Consider the following 16,143-nt stretch of genomic DNA (forward strand, 5'->3'; position numbering starts at 1 on the left):
CCCTGGTGACGCAGTGGTTGAGAGTCCACCTGCCGATCCAGGGGACTAGGGTTCGTGCCGTGGTCTGGGAAGATCCTACGTGCCGCAGAGTGGCTGGGCCCGCGAGCCATGGCCACTGAGCCTGCGCATCCGGAGCCTGTGCTCCGCGACGGGAGAGGCCACAACAGTGAGGGGCCCGCGTACTGCAAAAAAAAAAAAAAAAGTCCATAACTAACTCTAATGCATAGTTAATAAGTACAGAGGCAAATCACTTCGGATACAAAGAAAACTGCAGGACAGCTGTGGAAACCTAGGTTCTAGTCCACCAACAGTTGTGTGACCTTGAGCTGGTCATTCAGCTCCCCTGACCTGCCTTTGTCACCAGAAATGAGGGGCCTTGAATACTATGTAAAGTAAGGCCACAGCTTTTTTTTTCTCTAGTAGAGCAATGAGCCTTAAAGTAAAAAAAAGTCTAAAGCTGTTAGTTTTGCAAAGCAGCAAGCAATGAATATTATCGTCTGTATCCCATCTGAGTATTTGTATGTACCTGTTTGTTTGTTTGACCAATCCCCGTGACCATAAGGACCTTTATCTCCTTAAAACTCTAGAGTCATTTCAAAGGCTGCAACCCCGGGTAGTCACAGCTGATTTGTCAGTCTGAAAATGTCCTGGGAATGGTAGAGAAAAACAACTTGCCCTTTCTTAGTCCTCTTAGGGGTGGGTTATTGCAGTGTTAGCTGGTCTAATAACTGGGCCCTCCCCTTGTAAGTGGTGTATTTCTAACCCAAATTGTCTTAGCCGTACTCACACATAGATGTAATTTTATATTCTGAATTTTTTCCTTTTTGTATACAGTGTTTTCTCTGCATCATGGCAAAAGCCAGTCACTGAATCTAAAACAGCCTGATGGAGTGACTTGTTACAGTATGTTCAGTGCCACAAGCATGGTAGCAACATGAAAGTGGAATCAACTCTTACAATTATATAAAAACATCCCTTGAAAAGGCCCATTAACCAGCCCCAGGTTTTTCAATGCCAATATTGATTCAGAGTGAGATATCATAATAGTCCAGAAATTGATGCTGAGATATTAGTTGAGTAAAGCTGAAGATGGTATTGAGACAAAAATAGAATAATAAGCAGCTTACAAGGAGAAAACTAAACCCTGTGGCTATACTTTAAGGAGCACCCAGCTGTGTAAAACTTTGAAAGGTCCAGGTCAGAGATGCAGGTGATTGAAACCGGGGCCTATGGATACACATCTCAGGGCTGGGTGTTTAAAGATTCTGAAATAGAGATTTAAGATGCAGCAGTTCGGGCTTCCCTGGTGGCGCAGTGGTTGAGAGTCCACCTGCCGATGCAGGGGACACGGGTTTGTGCCCCGGTCCAGGAAGATCCCACATGCCGCGGAGTGGCTGGGCCCGTGAGCCATGGCCGCTGAGCCTGCACGTCCAGAACCTGTGTGGAGAGGCCACAACAGTGAGAGGCCCACGTACCAAAAAAAAAAAAAAAAAAAGATGCAGCAGTTCTAAGATGATCTTCCCAATAAGCCTTTCTCTGGCTTTTTATTGGGGTAAATATCTTATTTTAAGTCTTGAATTTAAAATAGATATGAAAGTCAGTGTCGGGGGCACTGCAGCTTGGATGTGTTTAGAAAATGGGCCTGTGAAGAAGAGTTAATGAGATCAGCATCATTTTGCCTGGAATTAGAAGGCCAAGAGGTGTTTGTGATTTTTCAGTGTTTGAAGGGTCGCAGTAGAGAAGTAAGACCAGTGGATGTCTGTATGTACTGAAGACAGAGCAGGAACACGGAAGTTTTACATTCATTATTGAAAAGAACTTTCTGCTTGGGAGGTGATGGATTCCCATAAAGCTGGTGGTCCTTTTTTGTTCGAGGTCACGGGCAAATTTTTAAAATTATTTTGAAAAAAGTTCAAGCTTACAGAAAAGTTGCAAGAATAGGACAAAGACCTCTAATATTCCCCTCACCAGATTCCTCAACTCCTTAACATTTTATTTCTTTTTACCTTTCTGTTTGTCTCTCTGCCTGTCTATGTGAAAGCATGAGACTTCTTTGAACCATTTGAGAATTGCAGATATGATGTCCCTTACATGATCACTGTATAACCCTTCTAATCAGGAAGCTAACTTTGATATACCAATCCACAGGCCCCAGTCACAGTTCACTAACTGTCCTAACACTTTTTTCTTTTCTGGTCCAGGACCCACCTGTGAACCAGTGTTGCCATGTCTCTCCATTCTATCCCAGTCTGGAACCATTCCTCCATCCTACCCTGTCTTTCGTGTTCCTGACAGTTTCATAGAATAAAGCTCTCATCCCAGAGGGTGATCCTCAAGCTGGGTCCGTCTGATGGTTCCTCATGACCAGACGGTGATCATGTTTTCTTGGCAGGAATACCACAGAAGTGAATCATGACATCAGGGGCAAGGTCACAACTGCATTTTTGGGTCTTTCTGACCCCATAATTTAATGGCAAATTGCTTACACTGTCCAGTCAATCACTCTTCATTATCATATTGATCATGAAACCTTAGAAGGGGAATAAATATTTCTAACAGGGAAGCAGTTATACCACGTTTCCTTCACTTCTCTTCCAAGTCCAGTCTTCTTAATGAGAAAGTAAAGATCTGTGTGAAGCTACTAATTTAAAAATTTGTGATTCTGTAATCTTTTTCTTGTTTAAACATAGGCACACCCCAACCAAGGAATGGATTGTGTTCCCCAAGCAAAGACTAGGTGTTTGGATTTTGGACACCATTGTCCCTTTAAAAGAATTTTGGTTAAATAGTGGTTTCCATTCTAGATTACAATAAGCAGAAAAATTTACTAAACCTGTAATATAGCTAACAGTGTAACTTTGGGGTTTTTTTTATAGGAGAAAATCGACTGAAGAAGCTAATAATTAAGGGCTCCCAAGTGGACGTGGCCTCGACCCTTTCCCTCAGGAGGCCAGCCTGAGCGCCCATCCTCCTCTGGACTCCTTTGATTCACAGTCTTTTGTTTTGTTTTGTTTTGTGTTTTAGCATTTTTCTCTTAGACATTATGTGATTTCTCATTCAGCCTTGGTTAATTAATGTCAACTTAGATTACCAGTTTGACTTCAGTTGAAGCTTGTACTTTGGTGGTCTTTGAGCAGAGCCATCTGTGGTTAAACCTCCAAGGGCTCTTTTTGAGACTGGGATGGCTTGCTGTTCAGCGGTTTTACCCTCTAGCCCCTTGGTTTTGGCTGCTGCCACCTTTTCTGCTGTCCAGGTTCGCCTGCTTCTTGCCCAGGCTGGGTGTGCAGGTGGGCATGTCAGCTCTGTCCTCTAGCTTCCTGCCAGCACTTACCTGAACATCACAAGCTGTCTCTACTGGTGGTACCTCTGGGGACTAGCAGTCAGTGACGAATCATGGCGATGTTATCAAGTTATAAAAGAAAATGCCTTCAGTTCCAAGTAGTGGTGTCAGGGGACCTGGTCTCCCCCAAATGTGAGTAAGGCCAAGTCTGCTTCTCAGAGATCTCTTCCTAACTCAGCCACGTGGCCCTGCCCAGGCCTGTCTGGTTGAGAGCAGAGCGAGCCCCCAGCCTTCAGTCCAGGATGGATTTATGGAAGCCTTGTGTGTGGAACCCCCATTGTTCTCAGAGATGCTGGCCATGTTGTATTTTGCATATTTATCTTGTTTATTGTCTGCCCTTCCCCCTTGAATGTCACTGCCTGAGGGCAGGGACCTTGGTTGGCTCATTTACCAGGTCAGTCTTCACCTAGAGCAGAGCCTGGCTCACCACTGCACTCAATAAATAACTCTCGCTGAATGAATGAACCTGCTTCCCAGCCTTTTCTCACTACGTTTCCCCATTTACTTTGAGAATCTTGTTCTTTTTGCTTCATATTGGTGTCCTTTTTGCCTTTTAGACTTCCCTAGTGACTGCTAAGTACTTTTGTGTCTTGAGTTTCAAATGCAGCTGGCGTTTTCTGCTTCTTAGAGAGACCAGAGAAGCATTCTCACAGATCGTGTTCTAAATCTGCCTGCCTGTTACCGATCAGTGTAATTTATTCATAAAATACATTCTTTCTGTATTATAGTGAAAAGAAGAGATTGGACCTGGAAGGGAAACTCTATGAATATAATCAATCTGATACATGCAGGTAAGATATGACAAAGTTTTAAAACCAATTTGCCTAAATTAATCAAAATTTAACCCTAATATCAATATATGTTACAAATACCATAGTTGTAGTCCTGTTGCCGTTCCTTATTTCTAACGTGTAATCGTTTCAAGTAAACACTGCAATTTAATACAATCACTATTAAGTGTAAGAATAAATTTGATGGAAGTATAAGATAAAAATTATTGTATTTTCATTATTTGATATTGGTGTTATTTCAGGAATCTTTTGCTTAAAAAGCTTAAGAATAAGACACATTATAGTCTTACTTATCTTTTTGGTCACAATTTAAACACATTGAATCTGTGAATGATTGAGTCATAATTATTACAGCTGACCTTTCAACAAACTGTTGTAGGCAGGGTTACATGGTGTCTCATTTGTTCATGGGTGTATGACAATGACTGTTAAAATTATTCTGAGCAGTGGATGATATACATATTATCCTTTTTAGGTTACTTACTCTAACATTAAGAGCAAACTCTTAATATTTTAATTATATTTTAAGGAAACTGAACTTTATCCTTAAGCCAAATATATGGTGTAACCTCCAATATTATTCATAGGAAAGTTCTCTGGCTGTGATAGAGTTAAGTTTGTGACGTATCCACTTCACAGTACGAGTGAGAAATGAAGACATCTCATCCAGAAGAGAGAGAAACCAAGAATACTTTAAAACCAAAGCACCCATCAGGTGCATTTTTCCTCATCTCCAAAATTATTCTTGCACTTTGGTTAGTGTCCATACTTCCAAAGCTACCAGAGTAGACAGCCATGTGTTTCTAGCGGCTCCAAAAGAGACAGGGAGAGTCAGCAAGACAGTGGAAGGAATAGCAGTGTTGTGGGTGCTGTGGCCTGAGAAGTAGGCCCTAAGTCTGAGAGGATCGTGGCAGTTGCCATTTTTCTAGCCCCTGACTACAGGGACAGAAGACAGGGCATAGACTCTTCCTACGGCCTGTTCCCAGGTGGCTTCCCGGCATAATGGTGGTAGGCTGGGTGAGATGAGAGACCAGTGGGAATCTTCACCAAGCTTCGGCTGGCTGAATTTGTTCCCCTCTCTCAGCCTCTTGTTTCCTGGAAGACAGAGGGTATGGTTTGCTAAAAATATGCTTTCTTTGCCCATAGGATAAAATCCAAACCATCTAACATGGCTGCCTCAACCTGATTCCCCCAGAAGGCAGAGTCTGAGACAAGTGTTAGTGTGTAGGTGGTCGTTTATTTTAGGAAATGGTCACATAAAGGGCTGGGAAGAATGGAGTAGGAGCTGGTAACTGCTGTGGGCACCTGCAGCTCCATCTCTCTGCTCCTCCCAAGGAAGAGGGGGGCTCTTTACCTTTCGGTTCCTGACCCCCGTTGGTCAGGGCCATCTCAGGAGGTGTTAACTCCTCCGCACCTCCAGGCTTTCCCTGCTGCAAATTCAGAAAAGCAGCCCCGGGAAAGCAAGATACCATGGGCGGCGGATGCAGGTGCTGCCAGGTTGCTGCAGCCGTGGCTGCAGGAAGAAAAGCTAGGCCAGGAGGAGGTGAGGTGGTGCGGTGGTATACCAGAGCTTCTATTGTCTGCCCCTGTTTAGTTTTCATCATTACTATCTCTTGCCAGCCTCTCCCTAAAATTCTTCATGGACTGAATCCTCGGTTTCTGGAACGTGACAAGGTCTTGTATAGTGAAGCAGGTAGACTTTCTTGCCAGGTGCCTCTGTTTAGTCTCAGCCTTGCCAGCACTTAGCCAGGCAACCATGGGACAGTAACTTCAGTATTCTGTGCCTCTGTTTCTTCATCTGTCAAATGGGGATGGAGATAGTTATGAGAACTTAATAGAGCCTTAAAGCAGGGTCTGACCCAGAGTAAGCGTCAATAATTTATCGTTTATGACCATTTTTTGTCAGTTTCACTGTTACTCTTATTTATTGCCTCTGAGCTTTCCAACATGCTGTTTCCTCTGCCGGAATGTTTTCCCCTTATCTCACTCTTGCTTTCCCCAGTTTTGGGTTAACCGTTAATTCATCCTTCATGTCTCAGCTGAAAATTAATTTCCACTGGGAAGGCCTCCTGGGCCCCTTTAGCTAGGTCACATTGCCCAGTCTTTAAGAGTCCCTTGCAGTTGTGCTCATAGCAGCCATCACACTATATTGTGTGTATCTAAGTTTTGTTTCCCTGTTGTCCCAAGCTGCATGGCTTTTGTATGCAGAGTGCTGACTGTATGAATGACTGCATGGAGGGCTGGATGACTTGATGTGGTCAGCTTCGAGGGTTAACGTGAGGGCGGGAGTGAAGCTAGACTTTGGGTGGAGAAGGCGTGGTTCCTATTGAACCTACTCCAGGTGGACTCTGGTCGCAGCCAGCAGCCTCCCCAAGTGCCTATGTGGGAAATTATGTCGGGTTCCACCTCTGTTACCGTCACTTGTGTTAAAAACGGCAGGCATGGACAGCAGTACACCCAGTCCTGAGTTTTTTGTTCGGAAGGAAAAATGGGGACAGCCAACCAAGATCAAAGCACAGAATTATTAGCACGATAAAGAGTTTCTTGAAAATTATTGGCTTAGAGGTGGGAGTTTAAGGTCTGTTGTTGTTTAATTTTTAACATCTCCAGCGTCTCTGCAAATCTGTTTTTGAGGGTGAACATTTTTATAGTTGGCAACTTATTTTCGCTTGATGAGAGAATGTTGAATAAGTAATTGAGCCAGCAGTGGAAAGGCTACATACCAGGTGCTCTTATGACTTAAATACTTGTGAAGAAGAAAGAGCTGAGAGGAGCAGTGTTGGTAATGAGGGGAGAGGGGCTGCACAGTTCTAGCCGCCCGCTGTGTCTTTTGATACTGCATTTTGGATGAGAGTCTCCAAAGGTTTCTTCACAATTTGAGTAGCGTGACAATCCATATATTGTTATAAAATACTTTCATAATACAGTATGTTATTGCAGTTTCTAAAAAAATTTTTAAGTACCTAAATGAGAACTTTTGGGGCATTTTAAATTTCAAAATTTCTTAATGTTTGTGGATTGTGGTGCATAGTTTGATTCTATTTCTGTATGAGCAGGTAGTTTTGAAATTGTCACATAAAAGAATGCCATTGGGCTGTTCATCTGAAAAGGGCCACCTAGGCACGGCTCTTGACACCACACTTAATTTTGAGAAAGAAATCCATATAAATCTGTATGTGTGAGCGGTGTAATGTGGTCTGGTATCCATTTCTCAGGAGAGTTATGCCTAGAGGTGATACCTCAGTGATGCTGCATTAATTTCCTCTCTAAAAATGCACATGCATCCTATCCTTTAGGCTGCAGTGTTTGGGTAAAATATCTTAGAATACATTGTCTCATTAACAATTTTGTTAAATTCTCCTCCTTAGAGTTGTTCAAGTCTAACTCCATCGTTTAAAAATCTGCTTTTATTCTTCTAGAGTTAAGCTGAAGTATTTAAAACTAAAGAAATACCTGAAGGAAATATGTGAATCAGAAAAGAAGGCTCGTACTCGAAACCAAGAATATTTAAAGCGGTTTGAGCGGGTCCAGGCTCACGTTGGACACTTTACCACAAATTCAGAGAAACTGCAAGAACTGAAGGTGACATCTCATTTTGTACTGTTTTCTTTTGTCCTTTTTAGCTAAGATTGGGACTAGTGAGTCGTAAGTTTCTGGTCTGTGGCAGTCACTGATGTTCAGTTGTTCACCCGTAGGTTAACTGTCAGTTTTCTCTGGGAATTAATTACCATGTGACCAGATTTTGATCAGAAAACTGGAGATTGCATTTTCTCAGATTTCTGCTTTAGTTGAGGAATTACTGGAACATCTATACTTTGTTACTCTACACAGGTAGTTAAACGGGCACGGCCTCTGGCCACACCTGACCTGGCGCCTGGCACATGGGATCTCTTGGCCTCAGGACTGAATTTGAGCAACATCAGGTTCCCTGTGGAGCCTGCTTCCTTCTTCAGAGGTTCTTTTTCTGTGGCCTGAGCCCCACTGTTCTGGGCAGGCCGGGTGTCAGGGGGAGACTGGGGGGAAGAACTGGCCCAAGGACTTCACCCTCACGCCCATCGACTCTGCGAGCCAGAACAGCCACGCCTTCCCTGCCCTCTCCGACCCTGGCCCCCACTCCCTTAGGCTGCCTGGCAACCTTCTGCTTTACAAACTGTGTCAAGCATGGAGGGCTAGGCCTTGTTTCTCACCATTTGTGCTGCTCAGGGCTTTTGCCCAACTTAACCCACCTGCATACTGGTTACCAGAGAAGTTGGCTTCAGCACTTCCCTTTCTTTTTTTTCCTCTCACAGTTTTCCCCTAGTACACAGGAAAAGAATTATTTAAGTACACAGGAAAAGAATTATTATAATGAACATTCATGCTGTGGTCTGAATGTTTGTGTCTCCCTGCCCAAATTCATATGTTGAAATCCTAACCTCCAAAAGTGATGTTATTAGTGGATGGGGCCTTTGAGAGGTGCTTAAATCACGAGGGTGGGGCTCTCATGAGCAGGATTAGTGCCTTGTAACAGAGGCTCCAGGGCACTCCTGGCCCCTTCCACCAGGTGAGGACACAGTGAGAAGGTGGTAGCTCTGAACCAGGAGGGGTCTGTCACCAGAAGGCAGCCGTGCTGACATCTTGTGGAGGACTTCCAGCCTCCACAACTGTGAGCAATACGTATCAGTTGTTTATAAGGCAACCAGCCAGTGCAGTTTTATTACAGCAGCCTAAATGGACTAAGACAGCTCATGATCTAACCAGATGCAACAGTTGTAAATATTTTGCTGTATTTGCTTTGCCTGTGTCTGTGTATGTATGTTTTTTCCTGAGCCATTGAAAGTATGCAGCAGAACCCATGACATTTCTCCCCTAAATACTTGAGTGTGGATCCCTTAAGAACAAGAACAGTCTCCTCCATAATCATACCATTATCACACCTAAGAAAATTACTAATGATTCCATAATATTATTTAATATTCAGCCAATACTTCAGTTTCCACAGTTCCCTTCAAAAGTCTGTTTTTCCAGACCAGGAGCCAACTAGGGTACACATTACATTTGTTATTGTGTCTTTTTTAGTCTTTTAATCTAATTTGGTTTCCTACCAGTCTTCTTTGTTTTGTTTTTTTTTTAAATGATACTGGCTTTTTGAAGAAGCCAGGCCAGTTGCTTGTAGAATGACTTACATTCTGAATTTGACTGGTTATTTTAACTTGTGTAGCATCTGCTGTGTTTCCTGTAAACTGGAAATTTGGTCTAGACTAGCACTGCCCAGTAGAACTTTGTGGTGATGGGAACCTTCTGTCTCGGTACTGATGCTGTCTAATACAGTAGCCACTAGCCGTACATGGCTACTGAGCACTTAACATGTAGCTTGTGACACTGAGGACTGAGTTTTTGTGTTAAATTTAGTTAATTAAATTTAAATAGTCACAGCTGAGGTTATAAAGTCTACTGCATCCCGTCAGGAGGCTCATGAGCCATGATGTCTGGTGGTCTTGTTTGAGCCAGGCTGAGTTTGATGGCTTTGTTAACATGGTGACCTCTAGGTCTCTCTATTGTAAGGTACCTTTTTTCCCTTTGTAAATTAGTAAATAATCTGTGGAGTGGTGGCTTGACATCTTGGGAATACCTTGTTCCTCAACAGCCTTTTGCCTAGCGGTTTTAGAATCCATTAATGATGCCTGAATCAGTTATAGTGGAGGTTGTGAAATGGTGATTTCCTAATTTGATCTCATCTTTTACATTTGTTAGCTGGCATTCTTCTATGAAGAAGAGCTTTCTTTCCTTCTTTTTCTCCCTCTCTCTGTCTAAATGTCACTCTGGGCTTGTGAATCTTTATTTAGTCATTATATTATCAATTACTGTAATTATTCTTTTGTTGCTTACATTCTCCCAAATTTTGCCAGTGAGAGTCTCTTCGAGTTGGCTCCTGTGTCCTTTCGACAAGATGTTCCAGGTTTACCTTATACTTCCCTGCCTCAGACTTGGAATTAGCCTCTTATCTGAGGAGCTGTGGTTCCTTTGGGTGGGTAGGGGTATTTAGAAACCAAGATCTGGAGGCTAGATGTGCTCAAGCAATAGTGAGTCTTAGCTACAGCACTCCAGGTTTTTCCTCCTAGTGTTCAAGTAGAATGCTTAAGGCTCAAAAAGCAATTGTTATCAACATTGTAAACCTCTTTTCTTTTCAGAGAGTTCAAAGAGAAAATAAAAGTGGTGGACAAAGCAGGGAATTTCTTCTTCCCAGTGGAATAAAGGAAATAATAGAAGTTTTCCTCTTATTTTCATATTGATGCTTTACTTAATTATTGATTTCTCATTATAACCAAATGTGAGAGGGAGGAATTTGAAAGGAAGTATCATCCTTTGTAAATATTTTAATATTGAGAGCATTTGTTGTGTATAGTATGATGTGTTAAAAAAAAAAACTTGTCTCACGAGCTACTAAAGAATATCAGCATAGGGGACCATTTTCAAGAAAAGAATGATAAACTGTATTTCTAGGACTCTGTAAAGCTTTATTCATAAATATCATTTAAAAATGACACAGATATTCCTTTTTGAATTTTGGAGAAGGAATGCCTTTTTAAAAATCTGCTGATGGCATAAAAGGGCAGGTCATGTAGCTGCAGTTGGGAAACATACGTGTTCTGTGGAAAACTGTACATTGGCTGTGAACCAGCCAGTGATGCCCGTGACACCACCAGCTCAGCAAGCTGTGCAGTGAGTGGAGTGTCCAAGCAGTGGGGGTCGTCGTGTTTCTTCCTGCCTCTTCCTTTGTGCCACGGCCAGTTGTGGCCTTAGGAATACCAGAGCCACTTGTCTCCCTTAATCCCGCCCCACTCCCGTGTCACATCTTCACCTCACGGAAGTCTTAGGAGAGAGGTATTCTGGTCAGCACCTACGTGCTGTATTTGCCACACACCCCAGAATGCCCGGGGCGTTTTCCCTTGACTAGAGTATAGTTGGTGCGAATGAACTTCTAACTGGTGGAAGTCCAGAAAGTGAAACAAGGTGAAGCATTGTGAGAGAAGTGGGGATTTTGCCCAAATTATATTAAGTGAATTTCTCCGTCTTTGTAAGATGAGGCCCACTTAATTGTAGAATGTTAAAATCTTTTAAAATGGGCTGAAAAACTTTTTGAAAAGCCATTTCAACTGATTTTATGAATTATACTACTTTATTTGGGGTCCTATAATAATTTTCAGGGCTTTATAAGGATAGTGATATATCATGTAGTTTTGTAAATACAGTTTTGTGGCCATATTGCTACTTGTCAGATGGATAAAGAGGGTGAATAAATTCAGTTCACAAATATAAATAGGAGAATCACCGGTGCTGTGAAGAGGGTGCCCCTCTCTCCCTCTTCTTGCCCCCTCACCGCCTCTCCCCACCCCGCCCACTTCACCTCTGTTTCCCCTCCCTCCTCGCACTCCCCACCTTGGCAGCTTTAGTGGAAGGGCCCAGCTCGTCCTTAGAGCAGTTTTCCTCAGGTGCCCTTTGCTCTTGTCTCAGGTTGGCTTTTCTCTGAAGCTGACCCTGAGACAAGGGTTTGGATGTAAGTGGCTTATTTGGGAAGTGCAAGGATGCCGGGAGGCAAGTGGGGAGCTGAGACAGGGAAGGACAAGTGGCCGGAATGGGGGTATTAAGTCAACTACCACAGTGGGCACCTGGAGCTTAATTCCGCAGGGGAACTCCACCAAATGGTTCAGAGCATTTGGGAGATGCATAGCCGGGCTCCTGAGCATCACTGATGAGGACTGCTGGGGGAAGGGCACAGGTGTGGGGAGCTCATTAACCGTGTGCTCCTGTAGGCAGAGCAGCCTCCCCAGGCTCTGAGGGGCCTTAAGCACAGAGACGGGTACTGGAACTTAGGAGCACTGAGAAAGGTCCCATGGCCACGTGTGGAGCATTGCCAGCATCTGCTTTGGCCTCCTGCATTCAAGTGCTGGGCTTGGGGCTGGCATGTCAGGGCTCAGGGAGGGTCCCTGGCCGGGAGCGGGTCATCATCTGGTCATGTCTCCCCTCTGCCTGAAATCCTTGAGTGCGCAGCCTTCTCGGGACAAAGCCCAGGCGCTGATCTCTGCCTGCCAACTACCCACAGCTTCAGCCTTCTGACCACACACAAGTTCTGTTCTCTCTGTCCCTCTCACACAGCTATACGGATGTGCACATTTTCTCTCCCCACCCTGTCCTCTTCCACCCTCTCCCTCCATCCCCACCCCTCGCTCCTGTCTCCCCTGCTCCCCTATCCCAGTCTTCCTCCTGCCATCTCCCCTCCCCTTCTCCACACCTCCATCTCTTCCCCTCTCTCTCCCACTGCATGTCTTCGCACCATGCCTCCACACCTTTATCTCCCACACATGCGCGTCTGCACTCTGCTGCACACGTGCTGAATGGTTTGTAATTCCTTGAATGCGCCACATTCTGTCCTATGTCCTTCGACTCGGAGGACATAGAGGAGACCTCGCTCCCTCTATGCTGCCGTAGGTCTATGTCATATGATCTACATAAGCACCTCCTTCACGGTACTGTCATTGTTGCGTGTCTGTTTCCCCACCTCACCGTGAGCTCCTTTTCTTACTATTTCCGTGCTCTCAGTGGCACATAGTAAGTGCTCAGTAAGCACTGACTGAAAAGTAATTCTTCCATATTCTTGTTTTCTCTTATGGACCGTAAACAACTATGTGAGGATGAACGTGTGTGATTGGACCCATGGCAAACCACCCAGGAGCATTTGTGTTTGATAGCAGAGGCATTTTGAAGACATAATGTCATTATTTAAAGATGTGATCTTGTTGAAAATTCAGTCATCAGGTTACATGTGCCTATAGGGCATAAAATTTGAAGAGAACAAATCTTTTGAGCTCTCATACAATTCCTGCTAAGCACTGTGACAGCCACTGTGGGCAGAGCATGACCTTCTGGCTCCTGAAGACAAAGTCTGTAGCAAACCCCATTTTTTTGCCTGTTAATATGTCCTAGTTGAATAAATAAATATTCCTCCATATCTTTTGGTAAAAGTTCCACATTTAAGAGGAAGCCCATATACTGGAAAAAAAATAGGAGAGGGAAAAACAAAAAGACTATGAATCTCTCATATTCATCTGAGAGTCACATTAGTTTATTTAACTCTCTGTAGCCATCCTTCAACTGTAATGTGCAGAGGCCAGGCCAGCTGATCTTCAATGTCAATTCAGCTCTGTAACAGAATTACTGTACAATTTCAAAGACCAGTGAAAAAAGGAAGCTTATGAAAAAGGTAATAGTGGCACTTTCAGGCAAGTGGTGATGTGACGAGGGAAAACTGAAGGAATGTAAGTGAGAATACAGGAGAAAAGAAGGAAACAATGAAAACTGGGGCACATTGTGAGTATGGAGAGATCCCAGACATGCCAGGACCTCCAACTCCTCTTCCCACGACCCCAGATTACCGTCAGCAGATTTCATTAGTTGAGCTGAAATGAATCACCTGTGCAGAGTAAGGAAGTGAGTAGGAAAGGCCTCCTAAATTTAGGTGGGCAGCAGCAAATCCAGTGCTGTGAAGCAGTACAGGACAAAGCAAGTTCCTGATTGGGAGATGAGAGGATTGTCCTTAGAGAGGCTCTAGGCCAGCAGATGCTACTGAGGCGTGAGTCGTTTGGCCTCTGAAGCAGCAGCTCTGACTGTGAGGAATCTAGGCCATGTGGGAAGAAGGGAACAGGGACCTGAGTCTGCACCCAAGAGAAAGGATGCAGTGCAAGCCCTCCTGTATCGTGGAGATAGAAGAGGCCCATGGGACCTGATTCAGAGAAGAAATAGGGAATAAGACGTGAAAGACTGATGGTCAGAGAAATAGATGTACATGAGGACACATGTTCTACTGCTTCATCAGGCATTTTTAGCTGGAAAGTCTTGGAGAGATTCATCTGTGCAATGTTTCCCAAACTTTAAAAAAAAAAACAACACCTTTTAAACATAGTATAACCCTTTGTTTAAATGCAGATAAAGGAGGAAGTAGAACTGGGGAGCCCTGTGGGTTGAGAGTCCCTGCTCTCCAGTGTTCAGGAGGTGGATTGGATGTATAATAACCGAGTACTGTATATATAAATAAAAGGCAAAGAAGGAGAGCAAAGACAGTTGTAGGTGCAAACCCACGGTCCTAGGTTATGCAGAGTTACAGTTTGTGTCGATTATCAATTTATCATAGTAACTTGTAAAATTTCAAATACATTGTATAGTGTTTATTTGCATCATTAATTTGGAAGAGTAGCTACAGTTCAGTTGTTTCATATGCATTGAGAACAATCTGCATTGGACTTTTTTTTTTTTAATTTTTTTTTTGCAGCACATGGCTCTTCATTGCGGTGAGTGGGCTTCTCTCTAGCTGTGGCATGCGGGCTTCAGAGTGCGAGGGCTCAGTGGTTGTGGTGCTCAGGCTTAGTTGCCCTGCGGCATATGGGATCATAGTAGCCCACCAGGGATCAAACCAGCGTCCCCTGTATTGCAAGACAGATTCTCAACCACTGGATCACCAGGGAGGTCACCCTGCATTGGACTCTTGAAGATACTTTCCCTGATGTTCTATATGAAGTTCTGAAGCAGTTAGCACTTTTTTGCTTCAGTAAAATGAATTGAATAATACTCTTATATTTCCTTGAGAAAGTGCTCTGTCTTTTGGAGTTGTGGCTCTGAAATGATCCCATAGTGAGGAAATCAGGTACAATGCCTGTTGCATGTTTATAACTGATCTCAAAGAGCATAAGAAAACATTTGTAGCCACAGGAACAAAGAATTTTTGCTTAAGGTTTATTATTTAATAAATCTCTGTCTATTTTGTCTATTTTGTAAAATTTTGTCTGTCTACTTTGTCTATTTTGTAAATCACCCCTCATCTCTTTCTAAAGGTATTTTCTCTTGGAATTTGTAGAGTGTGCCTGTTTAAATCTCTTGGGGTTAAAAATTAAATATCTGTTAAGTTCAAAGGAGTAGATATAGAACAGAGAGATGTAAATTGTATTTTCTTAATTGCCTTCTTTATCTTTTCTTGGCTTGTTTTGTCATTTTTACTGGCCTTATGAAACTTTGATTTAATTAGGTCTCTATTTATATCATTACTGCCAATCTACTGTGTTAATAGCATTCTGATAGAGAAAAAAGAAATCCCTGCTTAACATATTAAAAATGGGGCAGCATATAATACCTTTTAAGATAGTTTGAGGGAGACAAGTCAAGTTTGGTTATTATTGTCTGTTCACTTTTTGTGTGTCAAAACAAAAGTTCGGGCCTATTTTATCTTCAGACTGAGAACTAAGAAAACAGTTTTCTAATTTGGTTATCTTATAGGTGTGTTTCCAATTGCAGTACATCACTGCCTCATTTAGAAAATGTTCTGATACTTATCTGTGATGGACCACAAGCAGAGACTTTTTAAGGCTTTACTTACTAACATATGAATCAAAGTGCTTTTTATGTGTTGCTTTTAAGAAAAAGTCATTTTATGATGCAATCACTTTCATCAATTATAGTGTGGTAATGACACAGACATCTTTATGAGTTATTAGCACGAGAGCAAACTTGATGCCTGTGGTGCTGATCATTGACATCTACAGTGTATTTGTATCCATAAAAAATGGAGTTTGCAGGGGACACGGGTTCGTGCCCTGGTCTGGGAAGATCCCACATGCCGCGGAGCAGCTAGGCCCGTGAGCCATGGCCCCTGAGCCTGTGCGTCCGGAGCCTGAGCTCCACAACGGGAGAGGCCACAACACTGAGAGGCCCGCGTACTGGAAAAAAAAAAAAAAAAAATGGAGTTTGTTTCCAGTTGATGATCTAGCAAGTAATATACTCAGTTGCTATGACAAGTAGGACCATGATATTATGTGGATACCATATAGATAAGAAATCAGTAGGATTGCTTTCTCTTCCTTTTTTTAGGGCAGAACTTTTCAGAAGAAGCACCGTCAAATGTGTAACTTTCATGATAAAGTAACTGGATTTTTCATGATAGCTTAATATATCAAGGTTTTATTTCCTAGATTGATGAAGGACTAA

General features: G+C 43.1%; 1 protein-coding gene across 2 annotated transcripts in view; it reads left to right on the top strand.

Annotated features, from left to right (window-relative positions):
- Positions 1–16,143, top strand: part of KIZ (kizuna centrosomal protein) — a 113,750-nt gene that overhangs the window by 1,639 nt on the left and 95,968 nt on the right. For both annotated transcript variants that reach the window (XM_027118098.1, XM_027118097.1), the window contains exons 2-3: positions 4,069–4,131; positions 7,551–7,713. In XM_027118098.1, coding sequence (XP_026973899.1) covers positions 4,069–4,131; positions 7,551–7,713 — 226 coding nt within the window. The remainder of the gene's footprint in view (positions 1–4,068; positions 4,132–7,550; positions 7,714–16,143) is intronic.

Source organism: Aethalodelphis obliquidens, unplaced genomic scaffold (genome assembly GCF_003676395.1).
Source record: "Aethalodelphis obliquidens isolate GAN/ISIS:26980383/991018 unplaced genomic scaffold, ASM367639v1 scaffold18, whole genome shotgun sequence".
NCBI lineage: Eukaryota > Metazoa > Chordata > Mammalia > Artiodactyla > Delphinidae > Aethalodelphis > Aethalodelphis obliquidens.